Here is a 24,450-nt window from a genome sequence, read left to right on the forward strand (position 1 = left end):
TTTCCTTGGAAGGATTACCATTTAAAAGGATACCCTTTAACACTATTATTTTAACTATTTTAACTGACCCTCAAATACCCATGCATATTTATTCCTTTGTGCTTTTGCATTCTCTGTTCCTTTGGCCCTTCTGCTCCTTGTTATTTGCCCAAGTCCTATTCATTTTCAACACTCAGGATGAACATGTCCATATAAAGCCTGTACCAACTGCATGAACAGAATTAATAACTTCTTCACGTCTCCTCCCTGTGTCCGACCCCACAATAGCACTCATCATAGTGTACTGTAATTATTGTTTATTTTTGAATTGGTTCATATGTCTTTGTCATTACTGTGTGAATGGCACAAAAGCACGGACCATTTCCTTCCAAATCTCATTTTTCTGGCATGCCTCATTCATCTACTAGGTGTTGAAGAGATGTTTAATAATTTACTGACTTTCTGCAAAATCTTGTGCTTGATAAATAGCTGCTATGTGACCTCTGGCATGAAGAATTTGCAACCTAAATGAACACCGAATCCTCTCAAGATCTGAGGTCAAACAACTACGTTGGTGTGAAGTGCACATTAAGTGTTAAAGTTCGTATCAAAATATATGCTAATTCATACTAAAAACTGGAACATTACATTTGGAATTTCACTATGCAAAAACCAGGATATACCTTCCCCTCCACTCCCCCCTGCCCACACACACTCAAGTAAACTAGATAATTCTTTACCTCTTCTACACTGAAGCCCTCTCCTTTCATCTTAAAATAAACTATAAGGGGGGTGGGTATTCTCTTTGAGTCATATTATTACAGACTCTGGTGACCCCTGAGATAGTTTTTGTATTTTATCTACAAAAGCATTGACATGAGGAGAAAATGCACATTCTAGAACTGGAACCCGTGAGTGGAAGGTACAGAGAAGCTGGTAAAGGTACAGAAGAACCATCGAATAACTAGATCTGTTTTATAACACAAGCTGGAATGAGCACTATTGCTCCCCCCCAGTGAAAGGGGAATCCAAGGAATGTGGACGATAGATCTAATGAGCTTCCTGTTCCTGGAATGGTGCAGTTAGCAAACAGGGGTATCTCCCAAAGACGGTAAAGAGATTTGCACTGGGCAGACGTCGAGACCAGAAGAGTCCTATTTTCTCTTCCAACCCTGAAATGTGTGGTCCTGTTTCTCTGCCAGTTTGGAAATGAAGATTCGAAGCACCTCTGGCTAGTACCACCCTAGCAAAAAGATAAATGCAGAGTTCCTGGAGAACTGGTAAGAAATGGTATTTGCCCAAATCCTCTACAGAAGTGCTTTGAAATGAGTTTTCTTTCTTGCATCTCTCCTTTCAATTTAAACCCCAAGTCCCAGACAAGGCTTCTCAGTTTTCAGCGATGCCCAAGAAGTGGCAGTGTTAGTGTATTTGTGTGTCTGTGTGTATGTGTGGTGTGTATTCTGAGTTAAAGGACCTTTTTTTAGATACCTACTTGGGGAAGTCAGCCTGGCAGACCAGTGCAATATTAAAACCTACCCTATTTTATTTTGGTTATTGATTTTTAGTCAAACTAAAGTTTAATATGCAAAGCATTTCTAGGAAATCTGACACCATTTCTTTTTGGAGACGGTAGGTAAAAGGGGTTTCTTGATTAAAAGAAAAACAACTATCAAAACAACCTGAGACTGAAAAACACTCATCCCTTGGCAGTTTAGTTGGAGTAAACACAAAAGTGGCCGGCATGATTTAGAAGGAGTCAGAAGGCAGGGCTCAAATCGCTATTCAGGCAGTAACCATGTGTAGCCAAGGGCATGCCATTTCTCTCTGAGGCTATTTCCCAAACTGAATCAAGGAGGTCACTAAGCTGATATCCAAGGTTCCTTACTGTTTTTAACACCCTGTGATTACGTGAATGCCTCTCCCCCACAATCCCACCTATTGTCCAGCTTCAATTAGCTTCAGTTTATTCAGCGTGAAAGAAGCTATCTGGGTGAGACAGAATTGTCATTGCATCCCCACCCTTGTGTGCAAATGAATCAAATGAACCACAAGGAATTAAGGATAAAGAGGGAAGAAATCATAACCGAAGAAATATCTTCTTTATCTATGTCCATTTCCTCCCACAAGGAAAAATGGCAGTGTCGGTTGTACATTACATATATCTTTCTTTTTAGTGTTTAATCTTAGCACCTGCACAGCAGAGATCTTTACAATTCATTGCATATGCTCTCTCTCATCTCCCCCCTCAATACAGCACCTGAGGCCTAAGAAGCAACTCCCTCCAAGCTCCTCCCAAGGCTGAGACCCTTCTTCACGACAGAGTATAGAAATAACAAACATGCCCAACGGTTTTATACAGTTGCTAGAATGTTTTCGTTTCCAACGAATGAAGATTTTTCCTCCTTTCCTTTGAATATTAATTACATTTTACAAATTTGTGTTTGTTTTGCTTTGCTTGGTTCTGTTCTGTTTGTACAACAAAAGGGAACGTCCATGGCAAAGAGTCCAGGTTAACAGAGCTTGGCTGTCATCTGGTCTGACTGTTTGAGGATCTCGGTGTTGTAGAGGTCCAGGGCGTGGTTCACCCTGATGATCTCGCTGTTGGTCAGTTTCAGGCGGTGTTTCAGCATACACGAGAACAAGTCCAGCTGCGGCTTCCCCGGGGCCACAGGGGGGGCCAGGCGATTGATTCGGTCCCGAATATCTAACAAGAGGAGCATCACAGACGAAGAGGAGTAGAACTGGCCGCCCTGCGTGTAGGACTGGTTGACCTGCTGCACGGCGCTGCGAAGGAGGTCGGCGTTGAACCTCAGGCTGTACCCGAACACCTGCACATCCGAGATCTTGATGTAGAACTGCCTCTTGGAGGGATCGGACAGGTCCACAGGGCCCTGGCCAGTCTCATTCCGCAGGAGGGTAGGTAGCCGAGTCCGACTACGTAGGTAGATGTGGACCGTCTCAAAAAACGTTTTCCACCGATTGCCCAGCAGGAGAGTCCAGTTGTAGCACTGGCTGTTCTGGAGACGGATCTTCTCCCAGCGCGGGTAGCCGAACTCCCCGAAGGGCATGTTCCAGCCCTCCGAGTGGCTCCCACTGAAGGGGTTGACGTAGACGAAGAACATGGGGTCCAGGCTGCTGTTGCGCATCTGGCAGATGCGCATGGACATGCCAATCACCATGTGGATGAAGTCCATGCGGTTCTTGTTGCTCTTGAGAGTGAGGGACATGCGCTTGCGCCACCGGGGGTCAAAGAAGGTGTCGAGACGGATCTCGTTGCTGATGAAGGTGGTGTGGACGTAGAGGCGTGAGTCCATCTTCTGCAGCAGGTACTTTAGCTCCAGGTCCTGGAAATCCAGGTCGGTCTCGAAGCTGATGAACTGCTCGCTCCGCTCCGAGTCCACATTCTGTGGCTCGCAGCGGCCTCGGTATAGCTTGTAGCCCTTGTTGCAGGAGCCGCAGAGCGAGATGTTGGCCAGGCTGCACATGGCACAGCTGTTGTTCCCTCCGATGATGCAGGGGATGGGGCGCTGGCACAGCGTGGTGCTGCCGTGGCACACGCAGCTCCTCTGGCTCTCCAGGAAGGTCCCCCAAAACCCATTCTCATTGCAGTAGAGAAGCGACTGGACCCTTGCAAGCCACTGCTGAATTGTCCTGGGGGGTAGAGGGGAGATGGAGAATGTTAACCATCATGGGTGGGCTTGTGGTTATTCAGCTATTAATGCAAAGTGGGGTTATGGTTATCCAACTGCTAATGCAAAGTGGAGCTGCCCAAAGAATGAAAGGACTGGGTAGAACAGTTATCATAGGAAGGGCACCGAACATCAATGACAAGAACTACACTGTAGTTCCTGGTAATGCCACAGAGCAGCTACTTGACCTTGTACTCTACCCTTCTAATGTTCAATGTCCTCATCTGTAAAGGGAAGGGGTTGGAGTGAATGTTCTTTGAGGCCTTTACAGCTCTATAATTGTATTATTCATTCGTCCCACGGAAGTTTGATTCAGAAAATTAAAACGTATGAACTCAGAAACCCCTGCTGGATGACAACAGATTGTAAAAGATCGGCAATAAGAAGAATTAAGGGGTTATTTCTTTTAACCTGCACCAGATGTTTCAACCCTCTTCACAGATTCCTCCCATGAGGTTATATAACATCCAAAAACTTCAACAAAAACAAATTATAGGGCTTCCCTGGTGGCGCAGTGGTTGAGGGTCTGCCTGCCAATGCAGGGGACACGGGTTCGAGCCCTGGTCTGGGAAGATCCCACATGCCGCGGAGCCACTGGGCCCGTGAGCCACAACTACTAAGCCTGCGCGTCTGGAGCCTGTGCTCCGCAACGGGAGAGGCCGCGATAGTGAGAGGCCCGCGCACCGCGATGAAGAGTGGCCCCCGCTCGCCGCAACTGGAGAAAGCCCTCGCACAGAAACGAAGACCCAACACAGCCATAAAATTAATTAATTAATTAATTAAAGAACTAAAAAAAAAAATCAAATTATATTTTATATGACTCTGGAGATCAGGAAGTGCTTCCATATTTATGATCTTATGTGATCCTCATAGTGGCTTTTCAGAACAGGTAAGAAAGATGTTATTTCCCCCATTCTTTCCAGAGCTCCAAGCTCTCAGGTCAGTGAAATTTCCAACACAACATGTACCTCTAGGCCCCCCTCTCCATAGCCCCTCAACACGTTTATAAACAAACCCAAGCCTGTCCCCAGATTCCAGCCTCTGAAACATTCCAGTGAAGGTACATACTAGATCAGATAAGAAGCAACAGAAGAAGAGGTAAAAAGATGTAAGACAGTCAGCTTAGTGGCCTCTCATCTTTTCTCATTTCTGTGCAAGTCCCCTCTTGGCTGTCTTCCATGCTACGAATAATCCCTTACATGTGTCTAGCACTTTTTACCCTGCACAGGGTACATTCACTCCCATTTTCTCACTTGGGCTTCACAATCACATCCCCAAAATAGCTTGGGACTTGAGGTCAGTCCGAGATTGCTTCAAATCCTGGCACCTCCACTCCTGAGCCAAGGGAATGCTGGCAGTTTCCTTCACCTTCCTAATCATTCCCCCCACACCGGGCTGTGGTGAGGATGACATGAATTTTTTTGTGAAGTCTTTGCCCCTAACTTGGTAGGTATTAGGGACTCCATAAAAGTTAGTTCTTGTTATTCCTGCCAAGGGACTCTCAGCTCCATTTTCTAGACATGGCAAGAGGAGCTCAGAGGTGAAATCATACAGTGAGTGAGTAGAGGGATCTCCTGGCTTGTAGCTCTTCAAACAAGAGTCAAGGAAGCCTTTCTTAAGGCTCTCACGTGCTGTGGTGATGTTGATGATGATGATGACCACGGTGGCAGTGGTTCCTGATCCCCATTTTCGAAAACTGGAAATGGAAGCCCTTTTGCATTGTACTGCATCTAGTAGGAAGTGCTAGCGATCTATCTATTCTATCATTTCCACTGCCAAGCCACAATCACCAAGCCCAAGAACCATGAGGCAGGCAGTACAGCCTGATATTGAAAAGCATGTACGTTGGCCCAAGCAGAACTGAGTTCGAGGCTCAGTTCTGTAACCAGGAACAAGATACTTCGTGTCTTTGAGCCTCAGTATCCATATCTAAAAGCAGAATAATAAAGCCCATCTTAGGCAGTGAGGGAGAGGATTGAATGAGATGGTGTATTTCAAGCATTGAGCACAGAGCCTGGCATAGACCAATTATTAAAAAGGTAATAAGAAGTACTTTCATCCCAGACAATAAGCTCTTCCTTTGAAGGTACTGAGACACACTTTTTCAGGGACTTCACTATCTCTCTGGGGTTGGAGGGAAACCATTTGGTTACTTGGGACATTTGAAAATGGATACTGTTGAAACGGCTTCCCAGGATGCTGTGCTTTAAAGGAGGTGCTTATCCGCTGAGAGAAAATGGAGGAATAATTAGAGCGCTCTTTGAAACGGCTCTGCCTTTTAACTCCACAGAACGATCCTGGCTTTGGCAATGAAACCTCCCTCACAACATTCAAAACACTGTAGTGAAACCCCTGGTTTTTTGATCAGTTTCCCCTCCAGACTCTAAGGCTTGAGAGAGGGGACCCCCTCCTTCCCTGAGCATCTAGCCCAGAGCCTGGCTCTAAAGAAGTGTTTGCTGAATGAATGAATGAACAGACAAAAATTAATATTTTTCTTATTTTTCACTTAAAAAACAAACAAACTCCTCTTCTCTCTCCCGAATTGCAGAATTAGTTTTCAATACCTTCCACCCACACAGCTCCAGGCCTCCCGGTCTCTGCTTCGTGGGACCAATCCTATTACAGCCTGGAGAACAGCAGCGGGCCCAGCCTTCAGGAGACGAAGCTGGAATGATAATGAGCCACGCGGCTCCTGCCTCCCCAGCCAGAACGTTGACTGAATATCGGCTATGAGTCATCGGGTATTTTTGTGAGCCGCAGGGGCACGCCACACGTCTCTGATTGCGTGGTTCCATCTGACGAGAGCGTCATTTCAAAATGCCTCTTTCAAATGGCCCACACTTGCCCCGTCACTCCCTCTCCAAGTGACAGGACAGTACCCCATTTAGAGCTCCTCTGTTCCCATCTGCAAGGCATTCTATAACCCCGTAGAGCGCCCCCTTTCTCGTGTCTCATCATTGGGACCCTTTGTCAGGACGGCATCCCCCCACTCCTTGAATCAATGCCTCATTGTGGCTGAGCTCTCAGCATCCTCAGGGAGGGAAAGGGGACGATGAACGTTCCCGGTGAGGCTGCCACAAGCAAAGGGGCGAGTGGCCAATTAGGATTCCAGCCCTGTCGAGCAGGAGGGACTGGGGACAGAGGCCCTCTGAGGCGCAGCAGAGAGCTGCCTGGCACCTGCATCTCGTGACCTCAGAATAATCGTGAGGTTGTGGGCTGTATCAAAGGAGGCATTAATGATACTGCGAGAGGACTGAGAAGAGGCAGGGCACGGGGAGGGGGGCTGGGAGCGCGAGGCCCAGGGAGAGAAGAAAGACAGAATGGAGGAGAGAGGTGGGGACTGGGGAAGCGGGAGGAGATGGGGAGCGGCCTCAGTGATGGAGGTGGCGGGGGAAACGGGGAGCCTGACCCAGGTGAGCAGACAGGGGCTGTGGCGGAGGAGGAGGGCTGGAGAGGGTAAAGGTGATGGGATGAAATTAGTGTGGGTAGGATGGAAACGAAGACACTCAGCCAAGCCTTCATGTGTCGTAACTCCCAGAATCAGGGAATGTGGACCCCGGATGGGCCACGTGAGGGCAAACCATCCTTTTCTGAAAGGGGGGTGGGGGTCAGACGGAGAGCAATGTTATTGGTGAGCCCCGATTCCCAAGGTCAGTGAACGTTCCTTAGATTTCCGTCCTTCATTTTGAAGAGAAGAGCAAAACCAGAAAAACCAAGCTCATCCCAGTGTTTTGCACGCTTGTCCTTAGCACAAGCAACTTCTGACAATGAGGAGTCCACCTCAATCAGATCAATCTCCTACACCTTCTCCATCTCCAGCCAGTGCTCTGGGTAGTAACTGCCGATATTCAGAAAGCCTGCCATGCTGGAAGGCATGCAGCACCTTCAACCAGCCAAGGGAATCAATGGCTCACAACCACCGAGCACTCGCTGTACACCAGGCATTGTGCCGGAGCTCTCCCGGAGCAGCATGGATAACCGTCCACGGCACAGGTGAAGAGAGTGAGGCCTTGACAAGTGGGATAATGTGTCTGACATCACAGAGTCACTCCACATTCAAATACCAAGTTCTCTAACTGCAGCACCAGCGCACTTTCCGACGTACCACAATGTAAAATTATAACGACAAAGCCAGCAAGAAGAAGGAAGCAGGCCACAAGAAGAGAAATATATTGAAATAATGGAAAAATACTGACCCTTTGAATGTGTGAAGGGCCTATTATCACATTCCTTGCTTCCCCTGGACCTGCCAGGATCCCTGTCCTCCATTCACAGATAACTGGAGCTCACCGACAAGTGCTCAGGGAGAGGCTGGAGACCAGGGGTAAGAGGGACTGCCATCTATAAATACCATTTCCCAGGCTAGCTGGTGACAGCCCACCTCAACTCTGGCAACAGAGGAGCGGCTTAATAGGCCAGCTCCAGAGAGATGGGCTGGGGGGTTCACAAAGGGCTGACACAGACCCACTGCAAGGCATTCAGTGTGTGGCAGTGAGGACCAAGACTTAAGATGCTTTTCTCTGTCCCTGGGGATCCAAAGCATCTTCTCTTTGCAGCCAAAGCTGAACTCCAATACATCCAAATCAGCATCTTTCTGCTGGATGGGATTTCAGTTCATTATGATGGGAGGGGTGGGGGGAGCAGGGCTGTGGGGAGGGCAGGAAGCTGCATTTTTATTCCTAAAGCTGGAAAACCCTGGGGCCTGGTAAGTAGGCTCCCACAGAGGCTACACATGAAGCAACTTGGACCACAGAAGCAGAAAACCTTCAAGAAACAGCCTTGGAAATATCCAGCCCATCTCCCTCATGTTTAGACCTGAACATTGAGATTTAGTTGCTTAGGTGGAGGATCGATGTTTCTTGAGTGCTTTCTCTATCATGGCAGTCAGCCTTTATCCTTACATCAGCCCCATGAGAAGACAGGACCCCTTTGAGAGGAGGAGAGGGCATGAAAGACCAGAGAGGGACTGTGACTTTCCCATGGCCACACAGCATGGACGTAGAAGATCAGAGCTCAGGATTTCTGGATCCAAACCCCGTGTTCCCTCCATTCCCCGCTGTACTTTTCCTACCCTCTCAAACCCAGGCTGGAGGAGAAGCTAGGCTCCGGGCCATGGGGACACCTCCGCTGCTCCCCTGCAGGCTCTGTCTTTGCCTCAGCCAGGATTTCTTGGCGACCTGACAGGCCTCCTGGTGACACAGCTGGAGTCGCTCATCATTTGGAGGACAGAGGCTATGCCACCCAGGGCTTCCCATCAGTGCTTTCAACAGGGCACGCCTCCCTTTCGGAACCACCTGGTGGGAAGCCCAGGCTGGGATTCCTAATTCAAGCAAACTTCCTGCTGATTTTAATTGGAGGTTTTGCCCAAGACAGGAATGCAGTGCCAGGCCAGTGGCATTTTAGGGAAGATCATACAAATCGAGTGCCAAGGAGAAGGGGGGAACAGATTTAGGCTAAAATAGAAAACTATAATCCGTAAGTCCCATTTGCCTACCAGGAGTGTTTATTTAAAAGGGAGAGGAAAGTTTAAAAAATGAAATTGGAGTTCTGAATCATTCATTTATGCCCTGTGCTTCTTCCTTGGCGTTTCTTTGACATTGTAATGGGTGTCTGAGTAATTCTGTGAGACTCTATACAAATTGTGCACTCTACAGACCAGAGACTAGTACTAGACTGGGAAGACGAACAGTTGTTTTTAGGTTTCTGATGATGCACTGTTTAGGGGGTGGGCTGTGTATGACTCTGTGTGTGTGTGTGTGTGTGTGTGTTACAGGAATAGTGCTGATAAAAGATGAATATATCAATGGTGTCAGAATGCTTGGGGCTCTGCTGAAAGAAGCCTCGATTTATGGATGTGCTAGGGTAAATTATAACTGGCCATCAGACCCAGTCTGTGTTCATCATTTTCCCCAGATTCATATTTAGCTTTAATCATTCCCCTCTTTGCGTTTCTATCATTGACTTAATAGTTTGTTTTCCTTCCTTCTGTCAATTCTTCGCATGACGTCAGAGCCTCATGGGACAGCTCGTAGCAATGGAAGAAAAAACCCAAAGAAGAATTGTGTGGTCCCTTGCCACGATGAAGATGCTTTCTGGTTTGGAATTGTGGAATGAAGGCAATAGGTCTTATTTGTGGAGGGCAGAGGCAGAGGGTAGAAGGAGGGAGAGGAAGAGCAGCAAAGAGAAAATCCGATGGAGTCTTTAAAATGAGGTTGTCAGGAGTTTAACTGGGGAGGATTATGAAACAATTTTTGCAATTACATAGTCCTGTGTCTGGAAAGAGGTGCCAGGCAACATCAGCTACATGTTCAAATTCAGCATTTTGCTTTGGGGCATGGATGTGCTGAGGGTAAGGAGGAAGGATCCAGAAGCTTCTTTAGGGCTGGCAGAAATGCTAAAAGCAGCAGGAAGCTCCCAGGTGGAGAGCTGCCAGAGGGTTTTATTCTTCCTGGGCGGAAGTTAGGCAGGAGAATGACACACAGACCAAAGGCGAGAGAGTGAGGAGGGGCTAACCAGGCGTAATGGACTTCACCCCGAAGTACAGTGATGGTCATCTAGATCAATGATCTGGGCAGTGAGCGGTGGGTGAGCCAGTTAATAGACATGGGAGTCAGTTAAGGAAACGCTGGACCTGCTCTACCACTATTTTGTTGTGGATATTTGACCTTGCTATTTGACCTTGGATAAATCACTTCACCTCTTTGATCCTCAGTTTCTTTATCTGTCAAATGGGAAAGGTAATACCTTACACTTTATCTTCAGAACGAGAATCAGATACGTGAAGCTCCTGGGAGGTCCACAGTGAAAGGAAGCTATCTATGACTGACCGTTAACTATCATTATTACTGAGGGCAGAGGAAAACTGTGTTTTATATTCCTCTCCTCAGTTACTACAACAGCCCAGTTGATTATAGCTTAACGTCCTAGCCTCCCTGGTCACTCACCCTCCACAGTTCTAATGAACGCTGTCACCGTGATGCTTGAAGAAAGAGCTAGATGTGGGCTTTGGAGTCAGAAAACATGGGGTATTGAATCATAGCTCTGCTCCTCATGACTTCACCTTGAGCTAATTGCTTGTCCTTTCTAAGCTTCAGTTTCCTCAACTACAGAATGGAATAATAATACATTACTTGCAGGATTGTTTTGAAGATCAGATAAGATAACGTATGTAGAGCTTCTAACATCGGTAGGTACACACTGTCTCTCATGAAAACAAACTATTGTGTTCCTCTTGAGCTCCCAAAGAACATGGTCCCTTTGAAATAAGTATAGATTTAAAAATCCAGGGAAAGAATTCAATAAATATTATTGGGTCCATTGAATATTGATATTAAAACAGCAACAACAACAAAATCTCTCATTGATACTTAATCTCTTCTGTACCCCAGAATCATTAACAGATGGACTGCAGATCTAAAGGTGAAAAGTAAAATAATAACATCAACAAAACACCTTTTAGAAGAAAACACAGAGGAGCGTCATTATGACATTGGAGTAGGCAAAGTTTTCTTAACACAGCTCACCATAAAGGAAAAAAACATGTTGATTAATAGGGATATATTAGGATTAAAACACATGAATCAAAAGATACCATTCAAAGAGTGAAAAGACAACCCTTAGTTAGAAAATATATTTGCAATATCTTTACCCAAAGACTATATTTATAGTACATAAATAACTCCTACACTGGCTGGATGCTGGGCTAGTCAAAGGCATTTCATGCTGCCTGAGTTTGCCACTCCTTCCTGGGTCTCTTTAAACCACAGTAGATGCAATTATCACAATTTATATTTTTCTTCAGAAGGTTCTCACTAAACTGTTTAATAAATGTGATTTGTCCCAGAAAAAAAAAAAAAATGACCAAATGGGAAAGTAGGCAACTGATACGATGATATGAATGGGCATGTCATAAAAGAGGATATTCAATAGGCCAATAAGCACATGAAACGCCATGTCATTAGTCATCAGGACCGCGCCAATTAAAATTGCGATGGGATACTTCTGCAGCAGGATGGCTAAAATAAAAATAAAAAGGATGAGAAACACTAAGTAAGTATGGGCAAGGATGTGGAACAATCGAAACTCTTCTATGCTACCTGCAAGACAGATCATTGGTTCAGCAAGTTTGGGAAAGTGGAATTATCTACTGAAGTATCTGTAAAGCTGAGCAATCCCACCCCTAGGAGATAGATACCCAACAAAAATGCACATAGAAGTTCACTCATAGGCGTGTGGAAGACAGCAGCACTCTCTGTCACAGCCCCAACCTGAAGACTGTGCAAATGACTATCGCACTAGAATGGATGTCTAGAAACACAGTGGAATACTCTTGAGAATGAATGTGCCAAAACCACACAAAACAATACGAAGGAATCTCACAGAAGAATGAAAGGTGAAAAAAGCCAGATACCAAAGGGTCCACACTGCACAAAAAGAGGAAAAACTGAGCTACAGTGTGTGTAGCCAAGAGAGGCATAATTCCCTGGGAGAGAAGGCTGATGGTATCAGAAGAGGACACAGTGGGTTTCTGCACTGCTGGTAACGCCCTGTTCTTTGATCTAAGTGCTGGTTACATGTGGGAATTCATTCTGTGCAAATTCATCTTGCTGTATGTACACTTAACGATATTTTCACTTGCTATATATCTCTAACACTTCCATAAAACATTTACCCCCAAAAATCGTCCTTTAAAACAACCAGAAAAATACTATTAAGGCAGCAATATGATGTTACATTTTTATATCACTTTTAAACTTTCTAAAGCTCTTCTGTTTGGTTCTCTGATTTAGATCTTCACGACTTTTCTGTGTCGTAGGTTGGGTTGAGGGGTATCAAGGATTTTTAAGGATATGAAAAACTGGGCTCAGAGAGGTGACGTGACTTCCTGAAGGTCACCAGTGAGCTGTCACATCACTAAGATTACAACTCACCCGGGTGTGAGTCTGTTGGTCGATTTGGAGGGTGGAGGTGGGGAGGAGCATAGGGAAATGGTGCTGGATAAAGAGCTACAGAAATCGTAAGAAATTAGTTCTATTTCTGACTCAATCCTCTAAGCCTCTAGATTCTATTCTGAGCAGGAAGCCACTTCTGAGCCCCAGGGAAGAAAAAAAAACCCTGAAAAACTAAAAACAACAAAAAGGGTCTGGAGATACTTATTTTCTTGCCTTACGTCAACCAAGGGAGTCAATTCCCTACTTGCTACAAATGTACAGTGACAAACAGGGATGGGCATGGAGACATCCCTGGTAGTGCTGAGTTGAACAAACCCTGCGTATCACTCATGGTGAAGCTCAGCTGCCGGCGTGCAACTCCCTGCCCCTCACCCTGATTGTGCATCCTTGGGTTGCCATGGGGTTGGGCCTTACTGCCTTCTTTACCTCCGTAAATAGAAAAGAAATGCACAAGATATTCTTAGTTAAAAGCTTCATTGCCCCATGGTTGGGAGGGTACTTCTAGGCTTCTGTGACTGACAGCAGGCTGCCCCGAGCTAGCCTAGGGTTATCTGTTGGCTTGTACCTCTTCCTCAATAGGACAATTTAGTACACACTCAGAATAGGTCCTTGCCACGAATTTGCCACCTCCTCCCAGGGTGCGTGTACCCGTGCGTGCACGTGCACACACACACACACGTCAGTAGGTCAGGGACTGTCAAAGTAGCAATTAACTCTGGTAGGTGGAGCTGTCTGTATGTTTAGTGTGGCAGATTTTCAGAATTCTGGAGTGGAATGATGCCTAGACAAGGCTTGGTCCACGGGAAGTAGAGAGGTTATGTGACTTGCCTGAGGTCACACAAATAGTACCCGGAAACCCAGAGGCAGAATCTTTCCCTTGAGGAAGGAAGGACCCTGCACATAGCCACAAATGTAGACCGTTCATCTTTCCCCAACCTCTCCCAAGGGGACCGACAGCCTTTTACCTGGGTGACTGTGCATTGGGGGAAAGGAAATAGTCATACTTTTCAAGGATTACTGGACACTGGCTTTCAACTGATAGTATTTCTAGGAGACACAAAATGTCACTGTGGTCTACTGATCAGCACAGATGTTTATGGGGGGGTCAGGTGATCAATGGGACTTTGGTTCAGGTTCTTCTCACAGTGGATCTGGTGGTTATTTCCCCATTCCAGAGTGCATGTTCGAGATTAATCCATAATTGGAATACTCTGCAACTGGCAGAAACCCCTTCCTTCCCACTTCTGGTATCCCCACCAAATAATAAAACTTATATTATGGAATATTCTCTCCCTTTAACCAGCTTCCAAGAAAACAAAACAAGACAATAAGAACAACAACAAAACATGTACCTAGGCCGAAGCATGTTGCAAGGGGCATAAACCATACGATAAATCCACTAAAACAAACTTTGTCTTGATTGACAAAGGTTCAAAAGGGCAATTTTGTATTACAAGATATTTCTTCATAAGGTCTCTGAAGAGCGCACTAACCTCTGTACTAAAATGTATCACAATGGAAAAATAAACAAATGACAAACCCACAATGTGCAGCAGGTGGCCACGGACCCTCTGACACTCCTCCCATAGACAGGAGATCTGTTCCCCTCCCTTGAATCTGGGCAGATTCCACCACTCCTCTGACCAATACAGTAAGGCAGAAGTGATTCACTTAGTTTATGGACTCAGCAGCAGCTTATACTTCTTGTCTCTTGGAAAACTCCCCCTTAGAGCTCTGAGGCCACTTATAAGCAGGCTGACCACCCTGCTGGAGAGACCACATGAAGAGACCCTGAAGAGAGAGCGCTGCCCAGCTGAGCCCAGCCTTTTGGTCACCTCTGCTAAGGAACCAGATATGCGAGTGAAGCTTTCTTAGAACCTCCAGCTCAGTCCAGCTGCCACCTAAATACCAATGAGTGACTTCAAGTAACCTCACGTGGAACAGAAGAAGTGCCCAGCCAATTCTGGCACAAATTTCCGACTCACAGATCAAGAGCATAATATAATGATTGGTGCTTTAAGGCCCTAAATTTGGGTCATTGTGTTAAACAGCAATAGATATTCAAACTATTATATACCATGAGCCCCCAGAGAGAACTCAGGATCTCTCTTCCGCCTTCCATTACTACCAAGCTATGTAACTGTACCAGGCAGAACTTGAAAAATGTCCTCCCTCCCCAGGATTCCAGGCTCTAACCCCCAGGACCTGTGGATGTGGTGAGATGTCACTCCCAAGACTGTGTCCTGTTATTTGGCACAGTTGATGTAAAGATACTGAGATTATCTAGGTGAACCTAATTTAATTAGAGGTGCCCCTTTAAAAGCAGACAGTTTTCTCTGGCCGTTGGCAGAAAGAGAATTCAGAGAGATCCAAAGCCTGAGAAAGACTTGCTGCACCTTTGTTCCTTTGAAGATGGAGTGGTCCATGTACCAGGACTGGAGAATAGCCTCTAGGAGCTAAGAGTGAACTCTGGCCAATGACCAGCAAGGAAAAAGTGACCTCAGTCCTATAACCATAAAGAAGTGAATTCTGCCAACAACCAGACTGAGCTTGGAAGTGGGTTCTCGACATCTTCATTTCTGCTTGTGAGACATCAGCAGAAGATCCAGCTATACCAGGCCCAGCCTCCCGACCCATGGAAACTGAAAGATAATAAATGCATATTGCTTTCAGCCTCTAAATGTGTGGTAATGTGTTACAGAACAATACAAAACCAATATAGTTACTCTGGCCAAGTCGCACTCTGTTCTATTTTATTGTTTAATAAAATGACAGGAATCGATTAGATGATCTTTTAGGTTCCCTGACAGCCATGACATTTTATGGTTTTGTAATTTTAGGCCATTTAACCTTCCTGAGCTTCAGATTCCTAAGGTAAAGCACAGGTGCAGGCCCAGTCCTGTGCTGGTTTTATTTTACCTGCTAGAGCTCAAGATCTCTGTAAACGGAGGCGCCCCTGTCTTATTCACCATCTACCAAGACCTCATGCATAATGCCTGGCACTTAGTAGGTGATCACTAAATATCTGCTGGATGAAGGAATGCATGGATAAATGAATGAAGATTCAGTATAAATATTAATGTACATATTCTTTGACAAGAACAAAGGGCTATGCCTATATAGGATGGCAACAGAAGAAGGGGTATTCTTTCATAATGTTGGACGAGTCATTAATTTCTGTAAGCCTTAGTTTTCTCACCTGTACACGCGGAACCTAATACTTGTTCTAGCTCCCCCCAACCCCCAGGTTATTATAAGAATCAGCCCTTTGCAAAATAAAATAATCTATACGTTAAGGTGTCTGTCTTATACATAAGGTATTTGTCTTAGTAATAGTTTACTTTTTAGAATTGGGAATATACCTAAGCCAAATGGGGTAAATTTATTCTCTAATTATACCAGAGACTGAGTACCTTCCTGCTGTTATTTTGGCCGCTGCTGGTTAGCAGTCTTGCCACCTCTCAGCAGGAGTTCTACCTGCTGGGATACAGAGCCATTAGCATCTGTTTAAGCAGAAGTGTTAGAAACTCAACTCGAAGAAGTCTGGCTGAACGATGAGGATCTCTATTGTCAGGAAATCACAACCTGTGGTAGCACACCAAATAATCTGGGTCACTGCCTCTTAACCTGGAGTAAATCATTCTTTTCCAAGGCTGTGTGCTGAGGAACCCAATCCCTTAAAAAGAATTCAAAAAGAATGGTTCTATGGCCAAACAAGTTTTAAAAAAAAAAATGCATATGACCCCTTCTCTATTTAATTTTTTTTTTAATTCAACATTTCCTAAACTTATTCAATCAAGGACACCACTTCCTCCCCTCCCCCCATCCCTTCACGCCTTCCCAATATCCTATCAGTTCCCTTAAGGGAACTAACTTTTGCCTGGTTTTGACCAAGTGCACATATTGTGAGATGAGGCCATATTTATGGCAGTGAAGAGAGGCTTCTAATCCAAGGTGAGTTCGGTCCCCAGACCAGCCACATCAGTATCACCTAGGACCTGGGACCCATCCCAGGCCTACGGAAGGAATCAGAAACCTTGGGGTGGGGTCCAGCCATCTGTGTTCAAAAGGCCCTCCTGGTGGCCCACGCCAGTTTGAGCACCACTGCCCTAACCCGTAGATCTGCGGCAAAGCTCGTGTCAACACAGGAAAGAAACACCGAATCCTTTTACACCTGGGAGAGCAATTCCATTGATTCTCTAGGTCATATTTGGAATGGCTACCAGAGAGCACTCCCTAAGTGCATTCCTTACATATTTTTTCCAATGGCTACTCATCACCTAAATGATAATATACAAACTCCACAGCTAGGTATTCAATCCCTCCATAATTTCATTTCAAAATACTGGTCTAATCTTATTCAACAACAATAAGGACAATTATTTAATATTTGTTGACCATTTACTATATGCTAAGAACACTGTATATCTTTTTCTTGGGTAATCCTCGCAATAACTCTGGGGAGAAAGTACTGTTATTATCCTCATTTTACAGATGAGGAAACTTAGGGCCAGCAGCTCTGGCATACAACTCACCAAGATTTTACACCCGACTGTCTGGTTCCCAAGCCCATGTACTCGATCTTGATTTATGTGCTTTCTCTGATCTTCTGATTTCTCATTTCTGGATGAAATTAGTCTCACGTACAATTCATCCTAAGTATCTGTTGCTTTCTTAAATGGAAAACCATTCTCTCTACCCCAAGTTCAAAGGTTCATCATCCCTCAACTTCCATCTCAAATGGTCCCTCACTTCAGTTCAGCAAATGCTGTGTCATTCCATGCCAGGCACTTTACCTGTTACTGGGGCGGGGGGGTGGGGATACACTGGTGAACAAGAAAAACAGAATCCCTGCCCTCACAGAATTTGTCGTCAAGTAGGGGAAGTCTAGGATTAAACACACAATTGCAAACGTGCCAGGTGGTAGAAAGAACTTCCACGCAGGATGCAGTAAAGACGTACTGTTGACAGTGCAACCTGGCCAGTGTGTCAGGACAAGCATCACTAAGAAATGGGGGTTAGATCTGAAATTTAAAGGATGAATAGAATAATCCAGGCAAAGAGAAAAAGGGATTCTTATAGTCTTCCCGACAGGAATTCATTTCTCTCCTTTCTTAGCTTTACTGCTATTCAAATTCCATGTTTATACAATGGGAAGCATAACAGCATCTATTTTACAGGGTTTTTGTAAGGATTCAGTGAGTAAATTATGTAAGGCATTTAAGGCTGTGCCTGGTACATAAAAAATAGTCATTATACGTTAACTATTATCATCATTATTTATTATTATCGTGGCGAGTTAGTAGGAATAAGAGCTGCTGTCTCAGGACAAGCTCCGGAAATTGACCTGCCTGTAAGTGACTTGGCACACAGCTGACACTCTCCCTTCCATCTGATCAGAGTGGTGTGTGATGCTCTTGGCACACTGAATAGTCGTGGCGGGTCGGTTACCCTCCTACAAAGCCCACGTGCTTCTGGTCCCTCCAAGTAACAAGCACATTTACCAAGGGTCGTTTTGTTTGTTCCCAAACCTGCTTATGCCAGTTGTATTTGCTATTATGTTCCTGAGACCAAAGTATTCTAGGAATGTGTCTTATACTTTATGAAAAGTACGTTTAGACCTCTATTTTTGTGTTTGGACAGTAATTGTAAAACACTACACAAAAGCATAAAAATGTCTAGGGTGAGAAATAATATTAGCTTAAAAAATTGTATTTGCTTAAACACTAAAGATGTAAGCAAATTAGCTTTAAGTATGCCATTTAACTGTTGCTCTCCTTTTTTCCAAAGCGATTAAAAAACTAAACTTTTTGAAATAAAAAAGAAGTCAAATGAATCAATGAAATGCGAGCTTTTTTCTGTGGGAACTCATTTGAATTCTGTGGGAAAATTCTATAAAGACCAGTTGATGAAAGAATTGCCATCAATTTAAATAAAGGAGAAGTACCTGAAAAAGATTGGGATGGCTCATAAAAATCTACAAACGTTTAGGTTGCTTCTTAAGAGTCTTTAAGCTATTGCTCCACTTGGAATAAACCAAAGTTGGAAATACTATACAATTACCGGTGTGGTTTATGCAAGAAAGCCAGGAAAACGTCAAATGGAATATATTACACAAACACCCTCAAAAAAGATTTTGGCCCTACCTCAAAAGGCTGGCCAAGAAATATATATTTATATATTTTAAGTTAAAATAAATTGTGTTTATACATGTGCAGCATTGCATACATTTTAGCGTTCCTTATTTTAACTTTTTCTATTAATTGAGAAATTATTGGTTTCGAAATTTGTCTGATAAGGAGCCTGTGCTTGACTTCTTACTATGTGCTGAAAGTGGCATATATGTTCTTTTGTTGATTTTCCAATGGTAGGTATCATTTTTATCCCCACCATGTCAATTGGAAAAATGAAGTTCAGATAATACTGTACCAACGTTCCATTGTTAGTAAATGGCAGTCTACACCTTGGTCTGTCAGATTCCAGAGTCCAAAGTCTTAAGTATCTGAAATTTCACTGCCTCTCTACTACGTTATTACATTTTGTTGGGCTCATGAATTATTTTCTCCAATGGAAAGATCTGTCTCTTAGAAGCAGAAATAGTGTCTTCATCAAACATCTAGCATCTACTACAACTGTGCTCTTGATTATATTAACATTGCATCTGTGCATTTCTTTATAGGTTATGAAGAGTTTTCACATACAGCATCCAAACTGACTGAGACATCAACTCCATAGGGTAGCTTTTCTTATTATCCTGATCATACAGATGAGGAAACACAGGGCTCAGGAAGGTTTAGAGATTTTTTGAGGTCACACATCTAGTAAGTGGGAGAGCAGGGACTGTCAGCCTAATAAACTGACACTGACTTCAGCTCAATAAAAGGTAAGACGTCACACCCCTCTGCCCCACAGCAGGAGTCTGCGGAGATTAAATCCAGAGGCAAGGAAGTATAGGGTTCAGAGAGAAGAATCAAAACCAGTGTGCGTACTGAGGGTTCTCATAATAGAGATAACGATTATCCTGGTAGCTGGACTCTTTCCATAGACACCAATTAAACATTGTCTGGAGCAGGAAGTTTGTAAAAAGCTGACATGGTCTCAGAAGCTACGGCCCCAGGATTGAAGCCTGAGGTGGATGCCCCCAAGAGATTTTCATCTGAACGATGCGTAATTACACTGTGCTTGGCTAAAGCCTGGATGCTGGGTCAAGTCCATGTGAATATGAGAAGTAAAAATAAACCGAAGACCAGGAGTCACTGGAAAAATGCCAATAATTGTACTGCCTGCCCTCAAGTTCAAGTTCCATGAATCTCCTTTGTCTTACAATACTATATAACCTCTACAAAAATCGGGACAGGGTGTGGGGAAAAATATCAAATCACACTGTCCTTAGGCACCTAGTTGGTGCTAGGAAATTTTTTTCATTTCACTGAATTTAGTAAACTCTTGGAAGTGTCTATTTTTGTTCTTTTTTTTTCACTAGGGCGCATTTCCCAAAGTAGTGGACTTAACAACAGATCCTTGCAGAATTTGGACACAGGTCAATTAAAGACAATCTCAATTTGCAGTTTCCATTTTACTGCCTGGACTGTCACAGTCAGAGGGCCTGAATTTTAATCACGCTCTGTTCACACATTCCCGGAGTGACCTTGAACGCGTCACTTAACTCCCTTCCGCCTTAGTTTCTTCCTTCGTAAATGAGGAAGACAATTTAAACCACATACAATGTAGTCTGTGAAAAATCTGTAGATTATTTGTATGGCAATGCATACAATTTAAAAATACTGTGTCAACATGTTTTTGGGACCCCATTCCAAGTAGAAAATAATTTATTTGCCCATTCATTGAGCACATTTTTAAAAATGTATGCCAATTACCATGCTAGGAAGTTATACTGCTAAAGTGATAAAAAACATGGGTCCAGATGCGTACATGGGGCTGATGGTCTCACGGGAGAGACAGGTGTTAATAACGGGGTAAACAAAGGTACAGTGGTAAACTGAGATTTGGGCTTCATTTGGGAAATCAGATTGCTAGGAAAACATATTAAACAAGTCCCGATACAGCCTTTCAATGCAAGGAGCACAGGCTTTTGAGCTGAGATCTGAAGGATGCATAGATACTACTGCAGATAAGGAAGAAGGAAGAAAGCTTCAGGGAAGACCCTGTGTGAAGCCTATGGGGTGGGAGGAATGTGCACACCTAGTGAACCGAAAGGTTAGTGAGTTGTAGCTGAGCGAGCCAAGAAGAGGTGTGAAACACAGAGTAAGAGGCAGGCAGAGGCCAGATCACGACAGACCTGTAGGTCATCTTAAGAGTGTGCCCCTTCTCCTAAGAGCAGGGATTGGTCACCAAAGGCTGTCAGCAGGGGTGTGACAAGATCAAATTTGCTTCTTAAGTAATAATTCTGACGGCCTCCTGGAACACATATTGGAAAGTGATTCGAGTAGATTTTGGGAGGCTTAGCTAAAAGGCTATTGTCATTTGGGGCAAAAGAAGATCTTCGTTTGAACTGGAGGCCACTCATGAAAATGGACTAGCTTCATCAGAAAGCAATATGGCTCAAAGATGCAATGACCGTTCTTGTATCAATATCTTGGAGTTCAACGGTTACTCTCTCATTCTCTGTGAGTGATATTTCTCCTAGGAGTTGGGAAGGACCTCAGCGATAACTGAACCCAGTTGTTTTCAAATTGTTCTAGCAAAAATTTAAAAATCGCCTTATTGTCCCAAATGAGTTTTAATGCAGAATTCTCATAAAGAAAATGGCTAAAGAGCTGCTCTGGTTGAAGGTGAAGTGCAGCTGTTCTCTGCTCAACCTGTACCCACCCCTGCAAGGCTCCTTTTTTGCACCCAGTGTTCTCATTCTGGAATATATGCTACAGACCCAGTGTGGACTTAGTTGGGCTCACACAGGGCCCAGCCGGGGGGACCTGAACTCAGGTCTTCCGGTTCAAACAAGTGTCCTTCTCAAAAGCACATCCTGAGGCTAGATAATGATGCTTTGAAGACAAAGACCCCTTCGCTTGTATCTTTAAGTGTCTTACAGTGTCTGGCATAGGACGGGAGACCAGGTAGTCAGTAAACATTTATGGAATTGCACAGAAGCCAGCAGAATTCATTGCTCAAGCTGATTTTGTGCTTCTTTTCTTTTTTCTCTGCCTCTCTCCCTTCCTTTTTTTTTCCCTTTCTCCCTCTCTCTTTTCTTTCCTCCCTCCCTCCCTGCTTCCTTCCCTCCTTTGCAATGAGAGGTGATTTCCATCACATTGCAGTTTGTAGTTTAGGCAGGTCATCTGAACACCTTGGATCATCCTGCCTCGGGGGCAGGTAGACTAGCATAGATGTTACGGGAAAGGACTCTGCCGGGGTTTGAATCCTGCCTCTTATTTGCTGTGTAATCTTCAGCAAGTCAATTAACATCTCTGGATCTTAACTTCCCAATTCATAACATGGGATGAGTTGGTGCAGCCAGAAGAGTTGTCATGATGATTAAATGAGGTGAAAGTGTGTAGGACAGTGCCCGGGGCAATAGAAATGCCTTAGAGTGTTGCCTTGAACCGAAACTCAGCCCCATTCTCTTCCTGATGAATTTAATTCCAAGTTCACCCTGCTTGCAGAGTCCCCTTTCACAGAGCACTCAGAGTTTACACAGTGCTGGCAGACATACCATCTCAGGTGAGCCAGATAGAGACCCTCTGAGGCAGGAAGAAGAAATTATGCCGCCCGTTTTACAGATGAGAAAACCAAGGTTCAGAAAGTCTAGTAATAGTAGTGACCAAACTCAAAGCCCACTTCCCAGTCTTTCCGCCTTTTTAACTGCAAAACATAAGGATATCCTGGTAGCGAAACAATCCACAGGAGCCTTCCCTGTGGGTCCCGCCTTTCCTTGACCTGTCTAACTGAAGTCCTGTGGTCTGACTCTCGGGCCAGCTCCTGCACAAGCTAAAAGAAATCCACCACAGCACCCCTGGGACCCCCCAAATTACCTAATACGTGATGGAAACCCAATCTGGTTGGGTGTTGAATTCCCCATTGGCAGGTGTGGTCTGGAATTAGTCCTGCTACCATCATCCCAACAAGCACTGACCCTTGGGGGTGGGATGGGTCTTATTTATCTTAATGCTTCCAGAGCCCCACACAGAGTAAGTTCTCAGGAACTCCTTGCTAAGTTGAGCTGCACTGAAGCTGACCTCGTCTCTGTACTTACAGGGGCTGTGTCTGATGTGTCTGCCTGGGCTCCAGAGTTGACTCCGGGTTGTACAACTGGTGCCATTTCTTGAATCTCAGCACACTACATTAGGGTCTATACAACTCTGCTCCTGGTCTATCATCACCCACATGACCTCGAGGAGCTAACCCTGCCTGTGACATCATCATACACTCACACCAAGGTGCCCCAACCAAGCACAGCCGTCCCTCCTGCCTCTGCTCACCTCCTAGAGCCTGCACAGGGCTCTTGACCACCACACCCACCCATGGAGTCAGCAAGACCATTGTAGTCCTGCTGCTTATCTGCCCTGTGACCTTGGACAAGTTAATTCCATCTCTGCCTCGTCAGTTTCCTCACCTATAAAACAAATCCAATCGCATCAACTTCATAGAGATAATGTGAAGATTAGACGAAAAAAATATACGTCATCATTATCATCAACACTCAGACTCACTGAATATTACTGTGGGCTAAGCAATTTGTATGCAAAAATCAGTGCCTGGTAAAAATAAGAAAAATAGCTTAACATGTATTGAGTGTTTTCTATGTGCCAGGCCCTGTTCTAAACAGTTTATGTGGGTTCAAGCATTTAATCCTCAAAACAACCTTATGAGATTGGCACGATTATTAGCCTCATTTTATAGATGAGAAAATTGAGGCTCAAAGGTGGTAGTAACTTCCCCAGGGTTATAAGGTGAGCAGGCAATAAATCTGGGATTTGAACCCAGGCAGTCTGACTCCAGAATCTTCATATGTAGCCAGCTCTATTGCCTATTATAATAGCTGCTCAGTTAAGTGTTTGTTATTGCTCTGTGATTGTGATTATTATTATCATTCATCTTATTTGCCCTACATATAGGATAGTCACCTCTACCTCCAATTATACTCAATTTATCCTGTGGTGCTTAATCTCCAGAAAGATTCCCTCTGCCCCCAGTGACCTACACCTCCTAGTATTCACCCGCTTGAATCTGGGCTGGGTTTTTGGCCAATAGAATATGGTGGAAGTGATACTCTCTGACTTCCAAAGCTAAGCTGTAAGAAGCCTTACCGTTTCCTTTTAGTCTCAGGAGGCTGTCATGTTTCAAGAAGCCCAGGCCACCTGGAGAGGGTACGTGTAGAGCAAGCACCCTGCCAGCCCTGGGAGTGAGCCATCTTGGACGTCCAGTCAAGGCCCCCTGTGACCCCAGCCCCAGCCAACCCGAGGGAGCCCCAGCTGTGCCCAGTCAGTCTACAGAATCCTAAGAGTTGATAATAAGTGTTGTTTTGAGCCCAGAAGTCTTGGGTGAATTGTTTGGCAACAACTGATAACCAGAACCCCCCTTTTGCTGTCCAGCTCAATATTAAAGTTCCAGTATGCCTTCAAACCAATTATCTATATTTGACTTCTCACTAGATTTTATAGGTAAACACCACTTTGAAGTAACCATAAAATAATATTTATTGCCCTTGGGTACATTATTAAACTGTCTGTGCCTCAGTTCCCTTATCTGTAGAGTAGGAGTAGTAAGATGGTACGAGTACCTAGTTTGTAACGTTGCAGTGAGGGGGAAGTGAGCTCATTCATGTGAGATGCTTAGAACAGCGCCTGATCTTTCGAATCCATATACAGGTGTCCCCT

General features: G+C 44.6%; 1 protein-coding gene across 3 annotated transcripts in view; it reads right to left on the bottom strand.

The window, feature by feature from the left end:
• Positions 1–2,136: 2,136 nt before the first annotated feature.
• The window catches only part of BRINP1 (BMP/retinoic acid inducible neural specific 1), a 513,527-nt gene continuing 491,213 nt past the window's right edge, over positions 2,137–24,450 (bottom strand). For all 3 annotated transcript variants that reach the window (XM_059926552.1, XM_059926553.1, XM_059926554.1), the window contains one exon: positions 2,137–3,630. In XM_059926552.1, the coding sequence (XP_059782535.1) occupies positions 2,490–3,630 (1,141 nt within the window). In that variant the 3' untranslated portion in view covers positions 2,137–2,489. The remainder of the gene's footprint in view (positions 3,631–24,450) is intronic.

This window comes from Balaenoptera ricei, chromosome 6 (genome assembly GCF_028023285.1).
Source record: "Balaenoptera ricei isolate mBalRic1 chromosome 6, mBalRic1.hap2, whole genome shotgun sequence".
NCBI lineage: Eukaryota > Metazoa > Chordata > Mammalia > Artiodactyla > Balaenopteridae > Balaenoptera > Balaenoptera ricei.